Source organism: Phycomyces blakesleeanus (assembly GCF_001638985.1).
Source record: "Phycomyces blakesleeanus NRRL 1555(-) unplaced genomic scaffold PHYBLscaffold_6, whole genome shotgun sequence".
Lineage (NCBI taxonomy): Eukaryota > Fungi > Mucoromycota > Mucoromycetes > Mucorales > Phycomycetaceae > Phycomyces > Phycomyces blakesleeanus.
Window position 1 is genome coordinate 595,552 of NW_017265139.1, and position 21,441 is coordinate 616,992.

A 21,441-nucleotide genomic window follows, 5' to 3' on the forward strand; every position below is an offset into this window, starting at 1 on the left:
CGAAGTACAGAGAATATCAATATTAATAATACTAAAAAGTTTATCTAGCATTTTATTCAAAGAATTTTAAAGACTTGCTTTTAAAGAAATATCTTGGGAATAGCTGGCGATAACACGCCTTGAAATGTTAATCTTTTCTGCTTCTTCTTTTTATATGCCTGCTTTTGTCTGACAAGGTGATCCGCCAGCACATATTCTCTTGGTCTTACAGTACTTTTGATTTGATTAACACGGGTGAGTTCATCAAAGATCATGCCATCATCTCTCAATTGATTAAGAATATCTTTTTCTCTCATCCACCCAATATATACTGCCATATGTAGAATTATAGTGTTGAATAATATGCACATAACTTAAAGATCAAAATTGCAATAATCAAAGGATATTTTTACAAACTGTTTTACTAGCTGGGTACCCTAGGAAAGAAACCAAAATATTAGTAAAAATTCTTCGTCTATAAGAGAGTAAAGATACATCATTATCCACAAAACTATCCTTTTGCACCTCCTTAATGTTGGATCAAGATAGACGACAAGCAAGATACTAGTAAATAATGAAGAGGGTCTAAACTCATGCTAAATTCATATAGCTATCTTCTTTACCGCAAAATTATATTGCCTAGTATCGCCTTGTTCAGATTCTTAATACTAATAACATTAGTATTAAATGATAAAACAAATCTCATCTTCTTTGAAAGGAGTCTGATAAAAAAAAGAAGGTATTCTTCGGACAGTCACTATTAATTGTAACCTTTTGCTTGACATGTGAAAGACTCTTTAGTTAGTCTTATTAAGAAAAGATCATTCTCTGTGATGAATTTCTCATAGATATTGGATACTTGTATCATTTCAATCGAGTCGATTCAAGTCGAGTCAAGTTTAATGATTTCAAATGCTGCAAAATGACTTTCTGACCATTATCTTGATTTATATTGATTGCTATGCTATTATATTCTATTCCAAAGGCTAAAACTAAAACTAAAACTGAAGCAAAGAAAGAAAATATTAAAAATAGATCCAGAATAGATAACCTTGCTAGGCATTACCTATCAATATTTGTCTTTTGCATATTTATGTACTTGTATATATACATATACACATATACACATACATCACATACATGTGTGTGTATAGATTAGTTTCGGTGCACATAAGCATGCATTGCATCAACACGCTTTTTCTTTTTATTTCTTCTTCTTTTTCTTCAATAGAAATAATGTTCTTTATTATGTTGTGTACTTGTATACATATACACACATATATTATTATTATTAGTTCTTACGCCGCTTTCCAGTCACCTTTTCAGCCCGAACAGCCTCTATCTCGTGGAGGACGTCTGCCATGATTGGCTGCACCTTTAATAGTTTCAACCCATCGGCAAATCTTGCATGATGACCAAGATAACTAAATGGATCCCCGGATATCTTTGTGTGTTTTGTACGATCAAGACGCAACTTGCGTGTCAGGTGGACTTCTCTAGCCCACTGGTGGAATTGCAGCAAATAAGACCGACATTGTCCTCCAAAGGCAATATACACAGGTTTCCTATAATATTATTATTATGATTATTTAATCAGAATTAAATAAGAATGGGTAAAATAAAATAAAAATAACCAAGTAACCAAGTAACCAGGTAACCAGGTATCCAAGTAACTAGGTAGCTAGGTAGCTAGGCAACCAAGTAACTAAGTATATACATATATATATAAGATAAATAAAAACTTACCGTCTGGAGGCAGCGTGGGCTGTGAGGTAGTCCAGATCTGCTGTCAGTACCACTCTTTTTGCCTTGCTAATAAGACTTTCATACTGTTGCACCTTTCTTAGGGTGTTGTCTGTGCCCTCGGATGATAGTGACATGACATCCCACACAGCTACAGAATCACTTTTATCCCCAAAACTGTCGATGGACTTCATGATTGCACTCTTGACCTATTCTATCAGGTGACTAGTTAAATGATGTATTGATATTGATATTAAGAGAGAAAGATATAGAGAGAGAGAATTGATTACCATCGGGGTTGTTCTTTCGGTAAAGACAATGACCAACTTTGTATTCAAACTGTTCACCATGCGCTATTGATTGATTGATTGATTGATCGATTGTTTTTTTTTAAAATAATAATAATAATAATATTTATACGAGAATGTTAGCTATCAGTTGATGCCCACAAAACAAAGAAGAAGAAGGATAAGAAAAACATTGGTGTGTAGTGTGTATACACATTAAATATCATTCATCCATTTCTCTATTCCTCGATTTATTTATTCATTTCTTGTTTTCGTTACCTTGATATTATCACCCAATGTAACCGCATCTTCTGAGTACCAGCGACACGCAAACGAGTACCCACCAACAACCACAGCCGTAATATCGGACGAGTCTTTTTGAGACAAGAAGGTATCCGGGATGATTTCTGCAAGAGAGTTTTCGTCACACAAAGGGTATGGATCCAATAGAGAAGACTATATATTATATAAATACACAAGTATACCTTCTTATTCATATATTTGTATATATATATATGTGTGTGTGTGTGCAAAGTTAATCTTACCTCTGTTATGATACAATTCTTTTGGCGTGCAAGAGGACCCAATGCGGCTAAAGTCACATATTGACAGGTGAAATCAGTTACACAACAATTTTACAGTGTCATTTATTTATTTGTCTATTTGTCTATTTGTATATATTAATATATGTATGGCTTACCCATCTTTGCATTGGCTTCATATTTTGGCAAGACTACTTGATCAAAGCTGATAAAAGGAATTGCAGGGTGCCCAAGGTAAACTGATACCAAACAAATAAAAAATTAATGATAATGACTATAGTTTTTTATCATTTTTTTTTTAAAAAAATTAATTTAATTTAATTTAATTTAATTTAAATATGTGTATATTTACCAGAAAAGACCTTTTTGGGATCAAGTTTAGCCATGTAAAGACAGGCAGGTACGGCGGATACACCACTGCAAACAACATAATCCGGTATATCCTTGCTTATTTTGTTGTCTTTGTCAATCGGTCTTAGATACCATGGTAACGATTGATCTTCATCTCCTTTATCTTTTTTTTAAAAGCGAATTAAGATTTAAAATTTAAAATTATATATATATATATATTGGTTTATAGATTTTAATAATAAAGAAAAAATATATATGTATAATATTGTATACTTATATTGTATATTATGTGTTTACCTTTTTGAGGAGAAAAAGCCCAATTGATAAAGTATTTTTGTAGAATTGGAGGGAACATCTCTAAAGCTTAAGTGCATATATATATATATTATTAATAAGTGTGTATATAGATATATGTATAGACGCATTTTGTATACACGCACACATAGGTGTATTTTAATAGTAATAGTAATATAATATTTATGTATTTATATATAACATGTACCTTTGCTTGCTACCCAGGTTTTGGTCTCTAGTCTAGCAAGGTTGTGTTTCACAAGTTGTCTTCCGAGAGCGGTTGCCTTGAGACTTGCCTCAATTCCTCCGTCAGTGAGGACAAGAACACGAGGTAATGACAATGGTGAACTAGCGTCACTTGAGCGTATGGATAGAAATCGTGTGGTGTGGCGTAAGGGTAACACTAGAAGGGTAAGATAAGCATACGACAAAGAGTATGTTGTATAAGTATTTTTCTTTTATTTATTTGTTTATGCCGTGTTGTGTTGTCATGCCTTTGAATGTTCGTCTTGAATGTGCCAGAATTAGGCTTGGAATCAGCATGTTGTTCTTGTTGTCTTTATTATTATTTTAGATATTGTATTTATATACGCCTAATATGTGTGCCTATATTTCTATGACAATGCTTATTCCTATGCTTTATGTCTAAAATCTATATAATACACTTTATTTATAATATATTGATATTTTATTTTACTTTATTTTATATTATAATATAATATAATATAATATAATTTTTATTATTGTTCTATGGATCGGATGGTGTCACTGCTAGAATAGACCCGTCACTTTTAAACTACGACAAATGAATTGGAAAGTGTGGATTGTAAAGGGGGGGGGGGGGGAGAGAGAGATACCTTATAGAAAAAAAATAGGCGATTTTAGTGAATTGTTGCAAGTTTTCCGGGGTTTAAAGTGTCTTGTAGTTGATTTTTAATTAAGCACCAATTTCTACCCCACCATGTTTTTTGCAGTCAAAGCAAAACATCTTTTTCTTAGCTTTTTCAATCCATTACAAAACTAAATACCAAGTTATTCAAATCTAATGGCTTACCAGCGGTAGCTTGGGTGGGTCCTAAGCGGTAACCAGGACGGAATTATTTCATCTTCCTTGAATTCTAGTCAGTCTTTGTCTCAAACGACGACCCTCCTGGAGATCTTCTGCTTGTCTTCTGATACGCCCAATCCGAATGACGCGGGTGAACCTTACAGGTATAGTCCCATCATATCTCAGATTGTTAAGTATATGTCGGAAGTTCAGGACAGCAGCAAGATCCCGATTCCACAAACGATGCATAACCTCTGACCCGTCAATGTTCTCCAAACAATTTAGATTGGTACATCTAAAAAGACTTGTTTCTATTTTTTTTTCACAAGGTCTAGAATTATTAAATGTCTTTAAAAGAAACATAATTAATAGCTATCAAGGCTAGTATTAATAAAATACGAATCAGCAAAGCTGGCAAAAGAAAGTAACTTGAGAAGAATTGACAGAAAAATATCTGCATCAAGTACAATTTGGTTGTCAAGATTGCTCGCATGCTCATTAGAGATCTCGGTAGATTGAGAGAATTGGAGGGAATCTGTCCTTTGGTTTTTCAAAAGTAGGAATCAGGCATGACAATGTTAACACAAAACATGTTTATACTCTTTGATAAAAAGAATCAATTAAGTAATATACATGCCTTCATCAATATCATAGTACTTAGAGAATAGCCTTTTTTTTTTAGATAAAAAAATGTAAAAAGTATCACATAACAATAGGTATATGTATATTATTTAGTAACTTTATAGCTTAAACTGCTACTAAATATCATAAAAAGTAGTACTTCTTCTTTCCATACTTCTTTATATTCAACTTCTATTATTTTGATCAATAAAAACTATAAAATTCAAATATAAAACCGTGCATTTGTTGAACTAATTATAAGAATAGATATACCTAAAAAAAAGGTATAGATCTGCCATATTTAGAATATTTTATTGGATTAGATGCAAAATAATATAAAATCCAACGAATTGTATTATCCAGATTAGCTATAAAAAGGGAAATATGTACCTAAAAATGGTATAATTTTGCTACTTTAAACGATTTTATTGGATTAGATAAAAAGTAATTTGAACTCTCATAAATAGTATTCGTTGTAAATACTTTTAATTTACTAAAAGCCAATATTCTATTGGCAGACATTATAACCCCGTAGTCGTAGGAATTATACGGATTCGTATAAGATATACGGGACCGTATAATTCCTACGGTCCCGGAGTTGTAATTTCTGCCATTTACTACAGAGATAGGTGGAATGAGTATTTGGGATGTGATGGTATGATTTTTCTCTATAATCAAACGCTCGTTTTGGGAAAGTGATCTTGTTCTGTGAATGGTGCCTTTTTTTTTAAAAATATATATATTTATTTATGTATCCATTTCTTTATTTATTTATTTATTTATTAAGGATTAAATATACCGGTGACATCATACATCTTTTTCATATTAGGCGTTTGTGTATGAAGGGCATATATTTATATAAGTCTATTATAATGAATGGAGCGGTAGTTAATCTTAAAAAAAAAAAGAGAGAGAGCTGAGGATAACCCTTTTTTTTTTAATCTTTTCATCTTTCACATGTTAATCAAGGTCACAGCGATCAAATCAAGGGCAAGAGAAGAAAAAGAGGGGGGGGGGGGGGAGTCAAGATGCTGGAGGGACAAATATTTTCTCAAGTGCCACACTACACGCTACACAATCTTTTTCTCTCTCTCTATTTATTATTTTATATTTTATATATAAAAAACAAGCTTTTTTTTTTATTTATTTATTTAGAAAATTTCTTCTACTTCTTATTCTTCTTCTTATTGTTATAAATATTTGGATCTCTCACATCCTCTTTAACTACTCATCCTAAACTTCTTTCATACAATGGAAAAATCAAACAGCTCTTATAATAGCTCTGAACAAGGTAAATAAGAATACAAAACCATGAAATTTATAATATATACATATAAATACATGCGATAAAGCAAAAATACAAGAGTATTAAGCGGTAAAACTCATGCTTGCCTTTATTCTTTTTTTTTCTAGCAACTCAAAGCACTCAACAAGTACCTTCTACTGAGGGCGGGTTCTGGTCTCGGTTGACCTCGATACCACTTGTGCAGGAGAGTCTGGGGAAGATGCACCATTATGCAAACCAAACCACACTGAGCAGATATGCACTCCAGCAGGCAGAAACGACGCTCACAAGGGCCACGGAGATCGCATCCCCTTATGCCAACCGTTACAAGAACCAGCTGGAGCGTGCTGATGCTATTGGATGCAAGTCGCTTGACTTACTCGATGGTGTACGTGATCGGATCGACTCGACCCTTATCACAGTCACTGCACCAGTCAACAAGCAGATCATACACGCAGCCGACAATATCGAGTCTCTTGTAGACCGATGGTTACCGCCACCAAAAAAAGCATCTGAGCGGCAGCAAGAGCAGCCGTATGCACCAGCCGAATACCCACCCACACCACCGCAACAAAACAGTGATAGTGAAGACGAAGAAGAAGAAGAGTATGATGATGAAAGAGGCCGAGAAAGACGATCAAGACAAAGACAAAGAGGAGAATATGATGATGCTGAAAAAGCCAGCCAGCGATTCTATCAACTTGCAAATGACGTCTCCCAGCGTCTTGCTCAGCGCATGCCAAGTTCGAGAGCCGACATTGCCCGCCTGGCAGAGACCAGCCGGCTCTTGCAGGAAACCGCTGGCCAGATCGCAAAGATAAACGCTAGTCTCCAGACATGGATTCTGCACTCTCGCCATCTGGCCGGTGAACGCGTCCAGGAAATCACGCACCAGATCAAGGGAAACTACGGACAGACGATCACTCAGGAACGCATCCATGACCTAACTGTTGAACTTGTCCATCGCCTCGACCATGCCTCTGAATACATCAAGGAACAAAGCGTACGCCTGCCTACATTTATGCAATCCCGCCTCGACCCACTCCTTGGCTTTGCTACTCATGAATATGGTATTATCCGTGCCGAAGCAATCCGTTCCGACCTGCCTCCCCTCCAGAAAGCCACAAACATCGTCAACCTCACCCAGGCCTTTGTCTTGCCCGTCCTCCAGACTTCGATCGACAGCTTCCAGGAACAGGTCCGCTACTACACTGTCTATGCATCAACATCCAAAGATAAGGTTGTAAATGACATCAAGGCAACCATTGGAATTGTGGCATAAAGAAAGAAAGGAAGAAAAAAATCATATTATTATTACTATTATAATAGTCCCACCCACACCCACACCCACAAAGCAGCATATACATATATAATTTTCTCTTTTTTTCATTTTTCATTTTGCATTTTTTTTTTAGCTGTATAATATCTCTCTTTATTTTTTCTTCTTCTTCTTCTTCTTTAACCAGTCCTTTTCTCTTTCCTATTTCATATTATTCCATTTGCACACACACTCACTCACTCACTCGCACACACACGCACACATATATATATATATATATATGTGCGTGTGTGTGTATATGTATGTGTATATGTATTAGCAGCCAGCTTGATATATAAAATATTATTATTTTTTTCTGTCTGCACGTCAATAAATAAATATCATTAGAAAAAACAATAGTAATATCATGATACATCCCAGGGGATGAGTATTAGAATTGGAATGGAGGAGAAAGAATTATTTACATATTCATTACTATTACTATTACTATTACTATGATCAGTATTATTAATATTGATTAATCTATAAAGTGATTTGATTTTCTTTATCATTGATAAACGTATGTTGTATTCATTTGATTCATATACACATACTTTATTGGTTTATGTAGCTTCACGCCATGACATGTCACATACACAAATGTGTTATATATTTGTGCGTATGTGTAAAGATTTTATTTCATTTTTTTAAAAGAATAATAAAAATAGACACTTGGGATCGTAACACTTGTAACACTATAATTGTGATCTAATTGTTCTTTACTGCATGGCAGTCAGTCTCTCCACCTTTTGTTTGAGTTGAGTTCCCGACATATTAAGATACAAGAAAAAAAAACAAAGATAACGAAATCCCAATAAATAAATTAAAGTCAAAATACATTCTGTACTTCTTTTTCTCTTTATACAGAGGAGTATAATAGACCTCTTGAGTATAAGGTAAGGTAGTGTAGTATCTAGTGTTTAGTATCTAGTGTTTGGTGTAGAACAGGTATTAAGTTTGTCATTAAATATAAACTAAAGCAAAGAATTTTTAAAAAAAAATCTGATGAGGATAGAGAACATTTGTACCCAAGACATTTGTACGATTCCGGTAGTACTGTTTTATTCTATTGGCCAATTGAATATTCTTATGTGTGCATTTTAATACAACATCATGAAAAAATAAGATAAAAGAAAAAAGGGTGAGAAAATAAATAAGAACAAACAAACAAAAGAAAGGCAAATAAAATTGTACTTTGTACTTCCCAGACACAAATATTTTCACTCATCATCCTCACCAATGCATTTGCCTTTATTACTTTATCTCTTCCTCAAATTCATACACACACACACGCAGAGATATAGAGAACTAGATTAAGAAAGGATCGAATCATCATAATTATCTTTCTTTTTGTATTTTTGGAGACTAAAAGCTTGGAACTATGGACCTCACACAAGTCTAGAATATATGGCCAAGTATTGCTTGTACTATTATTTAAGTAATCTAACCTATCAATTGATTAATTCGATTCAATTGGTTCAATTGGTTCAATTTGTATTGTGTAAATGTTCCCAAAGTATATAAAACATAAACAAAAAACATAAAAAAAATCATGCAAGCAAACATTGTTTGGAATTCTTTTTTTTTGGTATACCAATTGGTCTAGAGCAGAAATTTATAAGCATACAAACATACAAATATAAAGATTGTCTATTCTACTTCTTCCTTTTGAATGTCTAATAGACTCAAAGTACCTAGTGAATATCAAATAAGTCAAGACCAAATTTTTATGTGGCTCCAGTTTTTTTTGTATTCAATCACAGTTCTAGATAGATAGCATTATTTAATATCAAAACCAAATAGAGTAAATATATGAATACAAGCAATAAGTGATTAGACTAATAATAATGCATAGGGCTTTGACATTAGATGAAGGTTCTGTACCACAACTAAAAGAGAGAGAGAGAGAGAGAAACAGGTTCAAAAAGAAAATAGTAATAGTAATAGTAATAATAATATTATTGTTGTTATAATTACTCACGTACACACTTTTACTATTATAATTACAAATCACACAAACGTACAAGTGGCGTAAATTATAATTATTCTTATTCTCATGTAGAAAGATGAGATTATAATATATATATATGTATATATATAAAGACAGAAAGGCAGCAAATAATGATAATGATAATGATAATGATAATGTTGCTCATTTTAGTGGTAATCTCAAATTGTTCAATTGTTAGACTAAATATCTAGCTACAAATCTATTGCAACACATTATACATTGCATATATTATAACAGTCTTGAAACACAGACAGCTTCCTGTAAGATCGACATTTCTACGCTTTGTTTTATAAAGTTGATTTATATTTTTTTTAAAAAAAAAAACATTTATCCCCCCCCCCCTTCTTTTTTTTGGAAGCTCCTTTTGAGATTGATACTGATAATTACTATGCACCTTAAAGATGTTTATGTGATTTACAAGATGGAAACCGGTTTATTTTTTCTCTTTCTATCTCTCTCATTTTTTTAAAAAAAAAAAAGAAAAGAAAAGTAAAGCTATGTTTAAGATGAAGCTGTATGAATTTATCATTTTATTGTTTTATCTTTGTTTGGAAATCAAACAAAATAAAAATAGGAATAGTGAGGGTTGTCAACATATTTTGTCCCAATATATAGCTTAAGTAATTATAATGTTAAAGAATCGTAGTAAAAATGGTATCCACGGTAACTCTGGTAACTATGACAATATACAAGATAGAAATGATCCACCGACTATTTGAATTATTGAAAGTGGATCTCAAAGTCACTTTTATCTATCTGTCTATTTAATTGTTTATTTAACCCACAGTTAAAAAATAAATAAATAAAGATATAATATATAATTACTATTCATATGATCCAAAGAAAGCAAAGACATTTCTTCTACCGCGCACACTTTAAAAATCCAGAACTGCTACCCAGCTAATCAAGCATAACTTTTGGCATTCACTGTATTAATAAAAAATAATAAACTGTACCAGCTCAGAGTAGTCTAGCATGCTTATTATACACATACACATTCTGATTAATAGCCTTAATATCAAAGAATGATAATGAGAAAGATAATAGCAAAAACAAGAACAATAGGACCAATAAATATGTTTGTTAATCACAGAAAATCACACGGTCTACTACCCTAATTCATTTTTCGAAAAAGAATAAATTATTTGCTCTTTGTTGAATATTGAAGTTGACCGTGAATAAACACATTTACTATAATATCGTAAAAACAAGAAAGGCCAAACGAAAAGCTATATTACATATAATATGTATGTAGAGATCATACATGCATCTGAACCGATACTAGATCCATTGATTACCACTTGCAAGTTTTTTTTCTCTTACAAAATGACAATGAAACAAAAGAAGTCTAAATATATTAGGTCTGAGAACTTTGAACTTGTTCAAAACAAGCTAGATAGTCCATATATAAGCAGTCTGTTAAGTGCTGATAAAATGGGAGATTACGAGATCCCAAATAACAATTATTCGCATCTTTTAAAATTCTAGCATGGTTAAAGATAAGAATGTCAATTTGATACCCAAATACCTAGCCTTGTTTATCTTTTTTTATTATATATATATGATTCTGTCTACTTTTCTATATCATACACACTTCATTTAAAACACTCTTTTTTTTATAAAAATTAAATTAGATTCCTATTTTACTGACGATTCTTGATGACCAGTCTTTGATCTCCCGTTTCCTTTTCTTTTCTTTTTTTTACTTGCACCACTTGCAATAAACCTGATTACTTTTATTTTCAATTTTCGCATTTGTGTCTTTCTTGAGAATACCACAGTAGTTGCTTGTTTTATTTTTAATCCATTACTTTTCCTTATTGCTTTCTTTAGCACCAGCAGATAACTATTTATTTGTTTTTAATATAATTTTAAGAAAAGTTGATTTTGTGACCTGAAACATTCATTTCTACAGTGTGTACAGCACTTGGATCTTACATCTGCATTTAATATATTCAATTCAGTCACATCATTGTTTAAGAGCATCATCAGCAGTAACTTTTATCTCGCATTTAGACCTTTAGCTAAAAGCTGTTCTCCCAGCAGTTCGATCTATTTTACTCTAAGTAAAAAAAAAAAGGCAATCTTTTTTTTTATCTTTTCATTAAAATTGACAAAAATTTAAATTTGGTTGCTGAAAACGCTCTCAGAATTTATTTAGATGACATATGGTGGATTGGTTATATAATGTAAATGTTCAGCTTAGTGACAAGAAAATGAATACCGGTAGAGAGTCATTTTTATTAAGAAACAAATAAAAAAAGCTATTTAACTACTTCAGATAATTTTTACAGCTATGTCACTACTTCGAAGTTCACTGCGCTAAGCGATACAAGAAACGCCAGTAGACAAAATCCACTGTGTCATAACGAAACATATAAGTTGAACTACTGGATACAGTATCCTTTTTTTTTAGCCGAGTGGCAGTGTTTGGATTTGATTCCTCTTGTCAGGGCCAAAGACCAATGTCATATACACATTCTTTGAGTCGGAGGAAACTCTTGTTGCGTTGTCATAATTTCTTTATTAGGACAAATATTTTAGAGAATGAAAACCAAGAAATTTGATTCTATGCTATTCATCATTTGGTTGAGCTTAAAGTATATAATAAATGGAAAAGGGTAGGTAGTCTGAGCAAGAGTTTCCTCTTATTCAGATAATAAGTATGAGTCATCTGTCAAAAGAACTATTATCAGTCAAAAGTCTTTATTTCCTAGAAGATGATGAAGTATTAACTGAAATGATGACTGACCTCTTCTTTCTTGCTTTTTTAACTATTTATTTGGAACAGATATTACATACTCTTTGAACATTTTTTTTCTTTTACTAAAATATATTGGCAACCTTTAGAGACCTGTTTTTACACTCTTAAGAAGAGAACAGTCCGGTAAAAAGGAATGACTCTCTCCAACTTCCAAGAAAAGTGTAAAAAATTAATTTTTTTCATACTTTTCTTTAGCCAATCATCGTCTGTTATTTTATCTTGCTGAACTCATTATGCTGAAATAAAATGTATATCACACTAAAGATGCTTTCCAGCATCCTCAGTGTATTACTTAGAAAATCTATGATTAGTTCAATTGATAAATATAGAAATATCAGCTATTATTATATTATTAGATAATGTCATTAAAAGCTCTGAACTATCGCTCCCAAAAAAAAAAGAAATAAGAATAATTTTATGTTTCACATTGACTTTCCAATAAATCTTGCATACATTTTATATAGACTAACAAATTGATAATTATCATGCATATATTATTCATATAAAATTTTCACTGAATAGACCGAAGAACAAGGGAGATAAGGCCAAAGTGCTATTAATCATCTTTTATTTAAACAGCAAAAAACTATATAAAGTAATTTCTTATTCTATGTGTATATAATTAATTAGCTACTGGTCATTACAGATATATGTGGGAGGGAGAGCTGAGCCTTGTCTTCCTTGTTCTCTGATCTATTCAGTGAATTAATGGTCAAATTTAGAATTCTTCTAGAATTCGATGACACCATCGAACAGGAAGACAACGTCCAAGCGCTAATTCAGAGTATATTTTCTAAATTATTATGGACCACAGTGGGAACCACCAAACCCGAGATCAAGATAGAAGCAAGGGGGCATACTAGAACATTGATAAAATCAGCAGACGAAGTGTGGTTGCAGTTGTAATGTTGCTAGAAAACTTTCCAACTAGACCAATTGCCAAGAGTTATTAGGTCGTCCAAAGACATATCACGTTCAAGAGCTAGAGTAAAGGCAATAAACCAGACTGAAGCCAATTCTTGAGTAGAGAAATGCAAGAGACTATGTAGTCAGAAGAAGATGGTAGAAACCCTCACAGAAATGGAAGGTTGATGTGTTTTGACAAACATACATTGAGGAGGACGAGCAGTAGAAGCACAGAGATGATACCACAGGGTACAGATAGCAAGAACAGAGCAAAGAACCAAGATAGAACTGGGTTAGATTGCAATGATCTTTATAATCTAGTGACCAATTTTTTCGTTCTTTTGAACTCAGGATATCAAAAGTTAAAGCACCAGAGATGAAATCAACTCAAGTAGACAAAAGTTGAAGACAAATAAAATCTGATCGGTAGAGAAAAGTAGTCATACCAATAAGAAAGGCAATCTTGCACAAGAGGGGAGGTATAAAAGTGAAAGTGATAGAATTAATGGAGGCAACATGATTGAGAGTAGGAGTAGATCAATGAAGGATCTGGTCTGTTACAAAGGAGGAACTTAGAGTGTAAGACAAGCAAAAACAGTTTGAACATCTTCATGGCAACCGGAAGATTTGGAGTCTATATGTAATTTGAGAGCAGCAGTACAATGGCTCTTAATAGTGCTCATGCCAAATCCTTCATTATTTTGGTGAACCAAGAAATTGATCACGTTTTGCAAGGTGAATTCAGTGAGAAAAACACTGTGTTTAAGAACTCATGCAATGAACAAGTGCTGATCCAATTGGTAGATTCGATTGGTAGAACAATTGGCATGAATATAATCTACAAGGAGAATAACAGATTCCTTGATCAAGGCTGTGTTATTGAACTTGTGCTTGAGAGTCTGTATATGATAAGCTTCTATACCAAGTTCTTCAATGCCCATAAGGTCTTGGGGAAGGCGAGGACTATAGACTGATTTTCCAGAATTATGGGAGAAGCCACCAATATTTTTAGAAGAAGAAGATACTTTAGGTGCTCACGGAATTAGTTATTGATATAACATTTCCTATTGATTACTTTACTAAGTACCATATATAGTGATTTCCAAAATTCAAAAAAGGCTATTTTGCTTTAAAGTCTGTGAATTTTTCCTCTGCTCTCTACCAGAAGAAAAATAATTAATACCCATATATGGTGATTTCCATAATTCCTATCAACACTGCGGATAAGAATCATCTTGTTTTTACTATATTATCCCATTTTCTAGGCTTTTTTATATATATTAAAGTTAGTATTTTTTAGAGAAGCATGCAATACATTACTGTAAATAAAATATATTGTTCTGAGCAGTATAGTTTATACTTCTTTAACAAGAAATAAAAAAAACAATTGATTTTAATATGCCATATGTTTAAATAAGGTCATATCTCTTGAGTGTAGTAGTGATTACAACACCGACTTAAAATCACGTAAATAGCACCTATACTTGGTAATTAGCACTATCCTAAATATGGTGTTTAGCAAAGTAATTAATAGAAAATTTTATATCAATAACTGATTCCATGAGTACCTCATATGGTGCTTGGCCAAATTGGAGCTACCAAGATCACTGCTATATCTTGTCTAGAAAATAATCAATCAAATTCTACAGGAGAGTTGAAGTAATAATTGTTCCCTTGACCCCAGAAAATACATATTATATCTAAAGCTATTGCTTTTGAGTTGGAAAGCCAAGATATGTTGTGAGAAGAAGATAAGTGATCCAATCTGCAAAGAGATTTATATTATATGACATCTGTTTTACTTCTACTATACTGAGTATTGCTTTGATGAATTTTCAGAGGTTTTTAGTAAATGTCTGTCAAGATTCCAGATTAGCAGTGTGATTGTCACTTACTGCAGTGTGCTATGCAGCCAATCAGAGACTGTAATGGAGACATCATCTCCATATCTTCATGGCTAGTTATATCAGATGAAAGATACATGAGTCACTTTGCTTGTTGAGGTAAGTCATTGAAATAGTATTGTCAGTATAGATAAAGACTGAGATTTTCTGAAGTGAAAGAAAGATAAGAAGAGCTGATTGAATAGCTTTAATTTTGTATTAGTTGATAAACATCTTGACTTCCTTATAGATCTAGTATCTATGAGCTGTGTGAGTGACAGGAGCATAGCACTATCTAGTATTTCTTGCATTCACAAATGTGAAGTATATAAGCACTTCTGAGTAGACAGAATATAAATATTATAAAAGAATGTGACTGGACCTGAATGTACACTATTATTCTATCAAAACAAATAAGACAGTTCTTAAATTAAAATGTATATAAAGGGAGCAAAAGATCACAGTTTTAATTCTGTTTTAATTTTCATAATAAAAGATGTTTCATTATACTTTCCAAGTCTTCTCTTTCATTTAGATTATTATAACACACAAAATATGTTAATGTTGTTGAGACAAAAGAGAGTAGGCATTTCACTATGAGAAATTTTGTTTCTATCATCATTCTTCGGAAAGACAATAAGAGGGAAAAAGATGATTCACATCTCAACCAAGGTTCTGCTGAATACATTTGTTTTCAAATTATATCATATGCTATGTCTACAGATAGACCAGAAACAAAGTAATTATTATAGCTTGAATTCTTATCGTAAGATGGTGAACCAGACAGAGAAAGAGAAATATACTGATAATAAGTTGAAAAATTAATTGGCAAAGATTGCAAAGCTTTGTTCCAGAAAGCTTTATTGTTATAGTTTCAGTGTCAAACAAGTAATTAAGATAGTTGAAGAGATTACTTTTTTAGATTCTAAATCCACCCCAAGGATTTCAGTTTAGCCATAAATAATGATTTGTAAGCGAAGGACTGTTGAGAAGAATTTACAATTATACTCTAGTTATTCAAAAAAGTTTTTACTTGTATTTTATATCATTGTATCTATTTCTGAACTGATCATATAATCTTGGTAAAGAGTCAAGAAACAATAGAAAGACTAAATAAAGTCATTTGAAATTTGTAAATATAAATGTCTTAATAAAAATAAAGATATTTACAGGATGTATAGTAAACAAGAAGGTGACAAAAAGCGTTGAAGAGATTGAAAGAAATGAAGAAATTTCCAAATCTAATCAACTTGTGGTGATCCAGACACTCGGATGTTGGATTTATCACATATAAGAACATATTCATATTGGGATAGCGTAGTAGCTATCATCTTGTCAGTATAAAATATATATAAACGATTAAGTAATCAGCCCAATAATTATTACAGTTAGTACTGTAGATAATATCTTAAAGATTGTTAAGATAATTATATCATACTGCTGGATAAACTGTGTCAGATCGATATGGAGCTAATTTAGTAGGAAGTCCTAAAGCTCTAGTATAAAAGAGAAAAGAATAGCTAAGAGCTAAAGAAGTACGATTTATGACTTGATGTCATAATTGTAACACCGACACTAGTTAAGCAGTAAATACACTCTAATAACCAAATATAGTAAAGGAAGAAAGCCTTAAGAAACTAAGACATAATGACAAGAGCAGATTGTGTTTTCTTATAAAAGGGACACTTTTTATTTATGAATAAAGACAACTGATATACAGTCTCAAAGTATTTCTATACGTCTCTATTATCAAATATTTTATTTTTCTATTGTTTCGTACCTGAAATACCACACAACTTGTATATAGCTTATAGAGTTTATATCTTAAAGTAACAGATCATCAAGTGTTCATTGAGATGTTTGAGATTGAACACAAGATGGTGACCATAATTCTTTCTAGAAATTACAAATATTAGACTAGTAAAGCCATAAGAGTTAGGAGAAGCAGATTTGATTGCTTTCTTATACAACAGTTTGACTATCTTCTAACAAATAAGATGCTTTCAGAGTCATCTATTGAAATTTTTGGACAGATATATGTTGACAGAGAAGAAAGTCAGTCGAAATGAATCTGAAATCCATCAGAGATAATAGTGTTCTATCCAACATAATTGTAGATTTAAATTAAAAGTACAGACACCCAATAAGTATATACATTGAATTACCAACAACTAGTAACAATACGAAAAGATATATCTTCCCTTATATAAGAAAATTATGTAAAAAACATACTAAGACAAATATTAAGACTCTAGTTGATAACACTAAAAACGTAAGAACTAAATCATAAAAGATAATAGTAGAGAAACAGACATTACATGATATCATCATATCATTACCAAGCTAAGTACAATGTCTATATAAATGCATAATACAAATAGCAATAGAACAGCATCTTCTTTTTAATTCTTTTACTTGTTCTAATAAAACAAAGTCTTGTCATACTCTCGTCTACACCTGTTTTATTTTATATCTTATTCTTTTTCCATATGTAATAAATAGTATTCAATAACTTACTGTCAGATAGTCTCTGTTGTGCCAGAGAGATGAATTGTACTACATACCCACAGAAGATAAATCTATTGTAATTCTAATTGATTAGATATGAAGACTTTGATTACAGAAAACAAGAAAGCTAGGAATAGACTTGATGTTTATGAGTTAAGAGACACTGATTGAAATGTCTATCTGTAGTATATAATGAGCTGGATTCAAAAAACAAATCATTGAGAGCAGAGAAGGCAGGGGAAGACAGATATGACTTACGGAATAAAGACATACTCTTATGCATGAAATTCTAAGAATTTACTTGTTCTAAAAGGAATTACTGGAATTTGAAAGGGTTAACAGTATAGCTCTTAGTGAAATTATTGTCAGCTACTTAGAAGTTATAATTAAATGACTGCATAGCCAGTTTATTGCAAGATTGTGTGATAGATGAAGAAGTATAGACAAGTAAGAAACACAAGTTTTCTATCATAGTAAAAAAACAAGATACTTGCTATTCAGAAACACTGAAAAGAATTTTGCAGACCAAAATATTGAGAAACTAAAAAGAAATAAACAAATTATACTGTGAGTTAAGCAGAAAAATATATTTCTTTACTAGGTAAGACTTGGATTGAGTCTGAGCAACAAGAAGAGTAGCAGAAGAGAATTAAAATCATATCTTGAATTGGTGAGTAAATATTATACTATGGGGAAAAAGGGGCATTTTTTGTAATTGTGACTTCATTTTTGGCCTATAATAATTAAAAAATTTCCAAAAAATCAAAATTCCCAAAAAATCTCTGTATTTTGAAATAGCTGATAAAAAGTAAATTGACTATCTAGAATTAAATCGCAGAAGAGACAAAAGTACATTTCAATTACAGACTTTATATTTTTAGATTGTATAGATTGATTTTGAGGACTATTAAAAGTCAGAAATAAAAGACAAGAAAAATATCTAAACTTTCTGCTACAAGAATGAAATTTGTTAAAACAATTTGAAAAAAAATGTATTATAATAAAAAAATCAAATTATAGATCTCTATATTGACTTAGATTTAATTTCGGGCCCCAGTTAAGTTCCGGCCACACTATATACTTTGTTGTTGTTGTTGTTGTTGTTGTTGTTGTTGTTGTTGTTGTACTATCTGTTGCATCTGACATTACAAGACCAACCAACTCCTTGACGTCTGCTAGGTGGACTACCTTTGGTTTGAGCTGGTCATTTACCACTACCGGAATGCCATTGTATAATACAGTACTATATATCAGCACGAAAACAAGGGGCTACCTTTTACTAGAATTCTCATGTTCAAAGAAAAGAATTACTTTTCCAAAGAAGTCCTTTGCAATGGGAGTATATTGGCGATGTACATTTGTAAACAGATCGACTTGCATCTGAAAACAAATGTGATGCACCTCTCTTAATGTATTTTGGGCAAATGAGGAGTCAATCACACAGCCATTAATAAAAGCTTTGCAACTAGTTATTATAGCTAGTTCAATCGTCCTGCATTTAACTCCCTTTGATCTATAAAAGTCTTGAATAAGAATCGGAAGACAAGAAATGTCTTCGAAACTGTCATCAATTGTTTTATATCCTAAAGGTCTCCAGAACTTAATATTGGAATCTGCACTAGCACGCTTGCCCTCGCTAGTAATTGGCCAACCAGCAGACATATCTTCATACTTTAATACAACACCTCTCTGTTTGCCTCCATCGGAATCATTCAACAATTGCTGTGTATGAGCCAGCCTGACCATTATGTTTCCAGCATTCACACCAATTGCTAAATTGCTTTTGATGGCACGAGAGTACTCGCCAATAGCACGCTCCACTGATCTTGTGCTGTATGCACGAGGAGGACCAAAGGCACTGATCATAACAGGGTAATGTTATAGAAGGTGCTGGTTGATAGTAAACACTGTTATTTCTATTTTATTATTTCAATAAAGGTCTTCGAGATACATGTTCCATAATTGTAATTTTCTAGAAGAAAATTATAAGTAGCAAGAAAAAAAGCACTGAATCTTATTAAACATATCTTTTTATAGAGATTTGTTCCTTTGCTGATAACTCCCAGCTCATGAGTAAGTTGCAAGCTTGCACAAGTCCAAGCAATGTTTCCCTGGAAGTTGTATCTCTTACACACTTGGCCACCAGTGTAGGGACAATGAAGAGAAGGAAATCGGCCCAGTCTACAGCCTTGAAGTATCCACTGTACTTGGATATGTTTCTCCAAGAGCCATGAAATGATGTTGGAATTGTTTTTCTTGTTGCTGCCATTGCCACGCTGATTTCCTTGAGTACATTGACAGGAAGAAACAGAGAGTGTTTAATTCCATACTTTCCACCAATAAGTCTCCAGATTTGCTTGCCTATTTCATGGCAAAGGCCATGCATCTTGTCAAGAGTAAAAAAGAGTGGGCCTGTGAATGATGCTAGTGAAGAAAAAGGAGATTGTCCTACAAGACCCTTGCTGGACAGACTTGCTGGATCAAAGTTTTGGAAACTTTCCAAAGTGCGCATAGTAGTGTCTGGAAAGATCTAAAATATTGGCCACAGCCAGGAGTTTGGCCCACAACATTACAGATTCAACAACCACTTTTGCTTATATGGTCAGCGTGACATGCCAGCTTTGCCACTGCCGGAATATCACCAGTTACAACAAGGACATGAACCTTTGCACAGATGGTGAGAGTTGGGATTATGACAACCATTCTTTCCTCTTGGAGTACCTTGAGGTCTGCCAAGGTTGGCTTCAAAAATGACCAGAAGTCAAGTGGTGTGAAAGGACCTGTGATCATCACAATTTGTAACATCCAGCTTTTCTCATAATGGACCATTGGAGGAAGATTATGAACTGTGGCATGCAGAATAGTAATCGAACCAAGAATGTTATGAGGCACAAAGCCATCGACAGCCAAAGAAATTGCAACATCATTTTCACTGGAGAAAAGATGTTTGATTGATTGGTATGCATGCCCATCAAAGATGTCTGCCTTGCTGTCATCTGCCTTTTGCTTGTGATTGTGACGGTATATCATCTCATGTCTAGTATCACTGTTGGCCAAAGAAAGAGCAATTTGTCTGGCCAAAGGAATCTGGACCATGGTTTTCTCAGCAATGGGTATACCGTCCTTATCAGTTTTGTTGTTTTTGTAGCGAGCTTCATCACAATGCTTGCAAGCAACCTCCTCTGCATCATTAAACATGATACATCTGTTTTGGCAGACGTCATATACTGTTTCTTCTATACTAGAGAAACACTTCAAAAGCTTCTTGCCCAGGTAAGATGTACACACTCTGTACGTTATCTCGGTTGACATCCCTAGAATGCTGTTGAGATGCGCAGCAAGCTTCTCATAAGCTTGTTGGGAAATGCCAAAGTCATTGATGATTTTCATGAACTCCAGGTTCTTTGCATCATTGTTGCTTGGGACAGGAGAAGGCTGGCTAAAATTGAAAACCAAGGTAGAGGTACTACTTTCAATTTCACTCTCACATTCGATATCACAATTTAATAACATAAAATCAAATTAGTACAATGCATTTGTATATGCATATATATATATCTTACCATGGAATTACCAAGGTCAGTGTTATTATTACCATCAGTGCTTTCATGACTAATTGTGCTCGTATTTTCTCTGTTTATTTGAAGCATCAATATTGTTAATACATAGTTTGCCTTTTTTAACTTTTGTTTTTCTCAAACTCACTTAAGTATCAAGCCTGGAATCGCAGCTGAAACAGACTGGCTAGACATCAAAAGCAAAGGAGTTGCAGACAAGTGTGCATTTCTCATGTTTTCCAACTGATTTTTCAGGCACAAGATTAAGCACTTCTCAGCCATTTTCATATTACTATAGGTTTTTTTTGCAAGAACTGCATTTATGAGGGAGAGTTTTTTTAATT

General features: G+C 32.9%; 6 protein-coding genes across 6 annotated transcripts; 1 reads left to right on the forward strand and 5 right to left on the reverse strand.

Moving 5' to 3' along the window:
* Window positions 1–80: 80 nt before the first annotated feature.
* On the reverse strand, window positions 81–1,068 carry PHYBLDRAFT_59468 (hypothetical protein; the record flags this gene model as incomplete). Its single annotated transcript, XM_018440499.1, has 4 exons — window positions 81–310; window positions 405–454; window positions 603–647; window positions 1,046–1,068. The coding sequence occupies 4 exons, from the start codon at window positions 1,066–1,068 to the stop codon at window positions 81–83; spliced, it is 348 nt and encodes a 115-aa protein (XP_018293981.1).
* Window positions 1,069–1,141: 73 nt separating this feature from the next.
* Window positions 1,142–4,493, reverse strand: PHYBLDRAFT_180473 (hypothetical protein; the record flags this gene model as incomplete). The annotated part of the gene is made up of 11 exons (XM_018438320.1): window positions 1,142–1,544; window positions 1,726–1,931; window positions 2,013–2,075; window positions 2,289–2,465; window positions 2,555–2,601; window positions 2,710–2,790; window positions 2,904–3,065; window positions 3,200–3,265; window positions 3,405–3,599; window positions 4,251–4,271; window positions 4,337–4,493. The coding sequence occupies 11 exons, from the start codon at window positions 4,491–4,493 to the stop codon at window positions 1,271–1,273; spliced, it is 1,449 nt and encodes a 482-aa protein (XP_018293982.1). The 3' UTR covers window positions 1,142–1,270.
* Window positions 4,494–6,078: 1,585 nt separating this feature from the next.
* PHYBLDRAFT_75921 (hypothetical protein) lies at window positions 6,079–7,432 on the forward strand (the record flags this gene model as incomplete). The annotated part of the gene is made up of 2 exons (XM_018443106.1): window positions 6,079–6,156; window positions 6,279–7,432. The coding sequence occupies exons 1-2, from the start codon at window positions 6,117–6,119 to the stop codon at window positions 7,430–7,432; spliced, it is 1,194 nt and encodes a 397-aa protein (XP_018293983.1). The 5' UTR covers window positions 6,079–6,116.
* Window positions 7,433–13,919: 6,487 nt separating this feature from the next.
* On the reverse strand, window positions 13,920–15,132 carry PHYBLDRAFT_142927 (hypothetical protein; the record flags this gene model as incomplete). The annotated part of the gene is made up of 2 exons (XM_018430897.1): window positions 13,920–14,182; window positions 15,045–15,132. The coding sequence occupies 2 exons, from the start codon at window positions 15,130–15,132 to the stop codon at window positions 13,920–13,922; spliced, it is 351 nt and encodes a 116-aa protein (XP_018293984.1).
* A 3,422-nt stretch (window positions 15,133–18,554) lies between these two features.
* PHYBLDRAFT_142928 (hypothetical protein) lies at window positions 18,555–19,406 on the reverse strand (the record flags this gene model as incomplete). The annotated part of the gene is made up of 2 exons (XM_018430898.1): window positions 18,555–18,754; window positions 18,821–19,406. The coding sequence occupies 2 exons, from the start codon at window positions 19,404–19,406 to the stop codon at window positions 18,555–18,557; spliced, it is 786 nt and encodes a 261-aa protein (XP_018293985.1).
* Window positions 19,407–19,557: 151 nt separating this feature from the next.
* On the reverse strand, window positions 19,558–21,379 carry PHYBLDRAFT_142929 (hypothetical protein; the record flags this gene model as incomplete). The annotated part of the gene is made up of 4 exons (XM_018430899.1): window positions 19,558–20,060; window positions 20,153–21,023; window positions 21,104–21,173; window positions 21,246–21,379. 4 exons carry the CDS (start codon window positions 21,377–21,379, stop codon window positions 19,558–19,560), a joined length of 1,578 nt encoding a protein of 525 aa, XP_018293986.1.
* Between the last annotated feature and the right edge of the window lie 62 nt (window positions 21,380–21,441).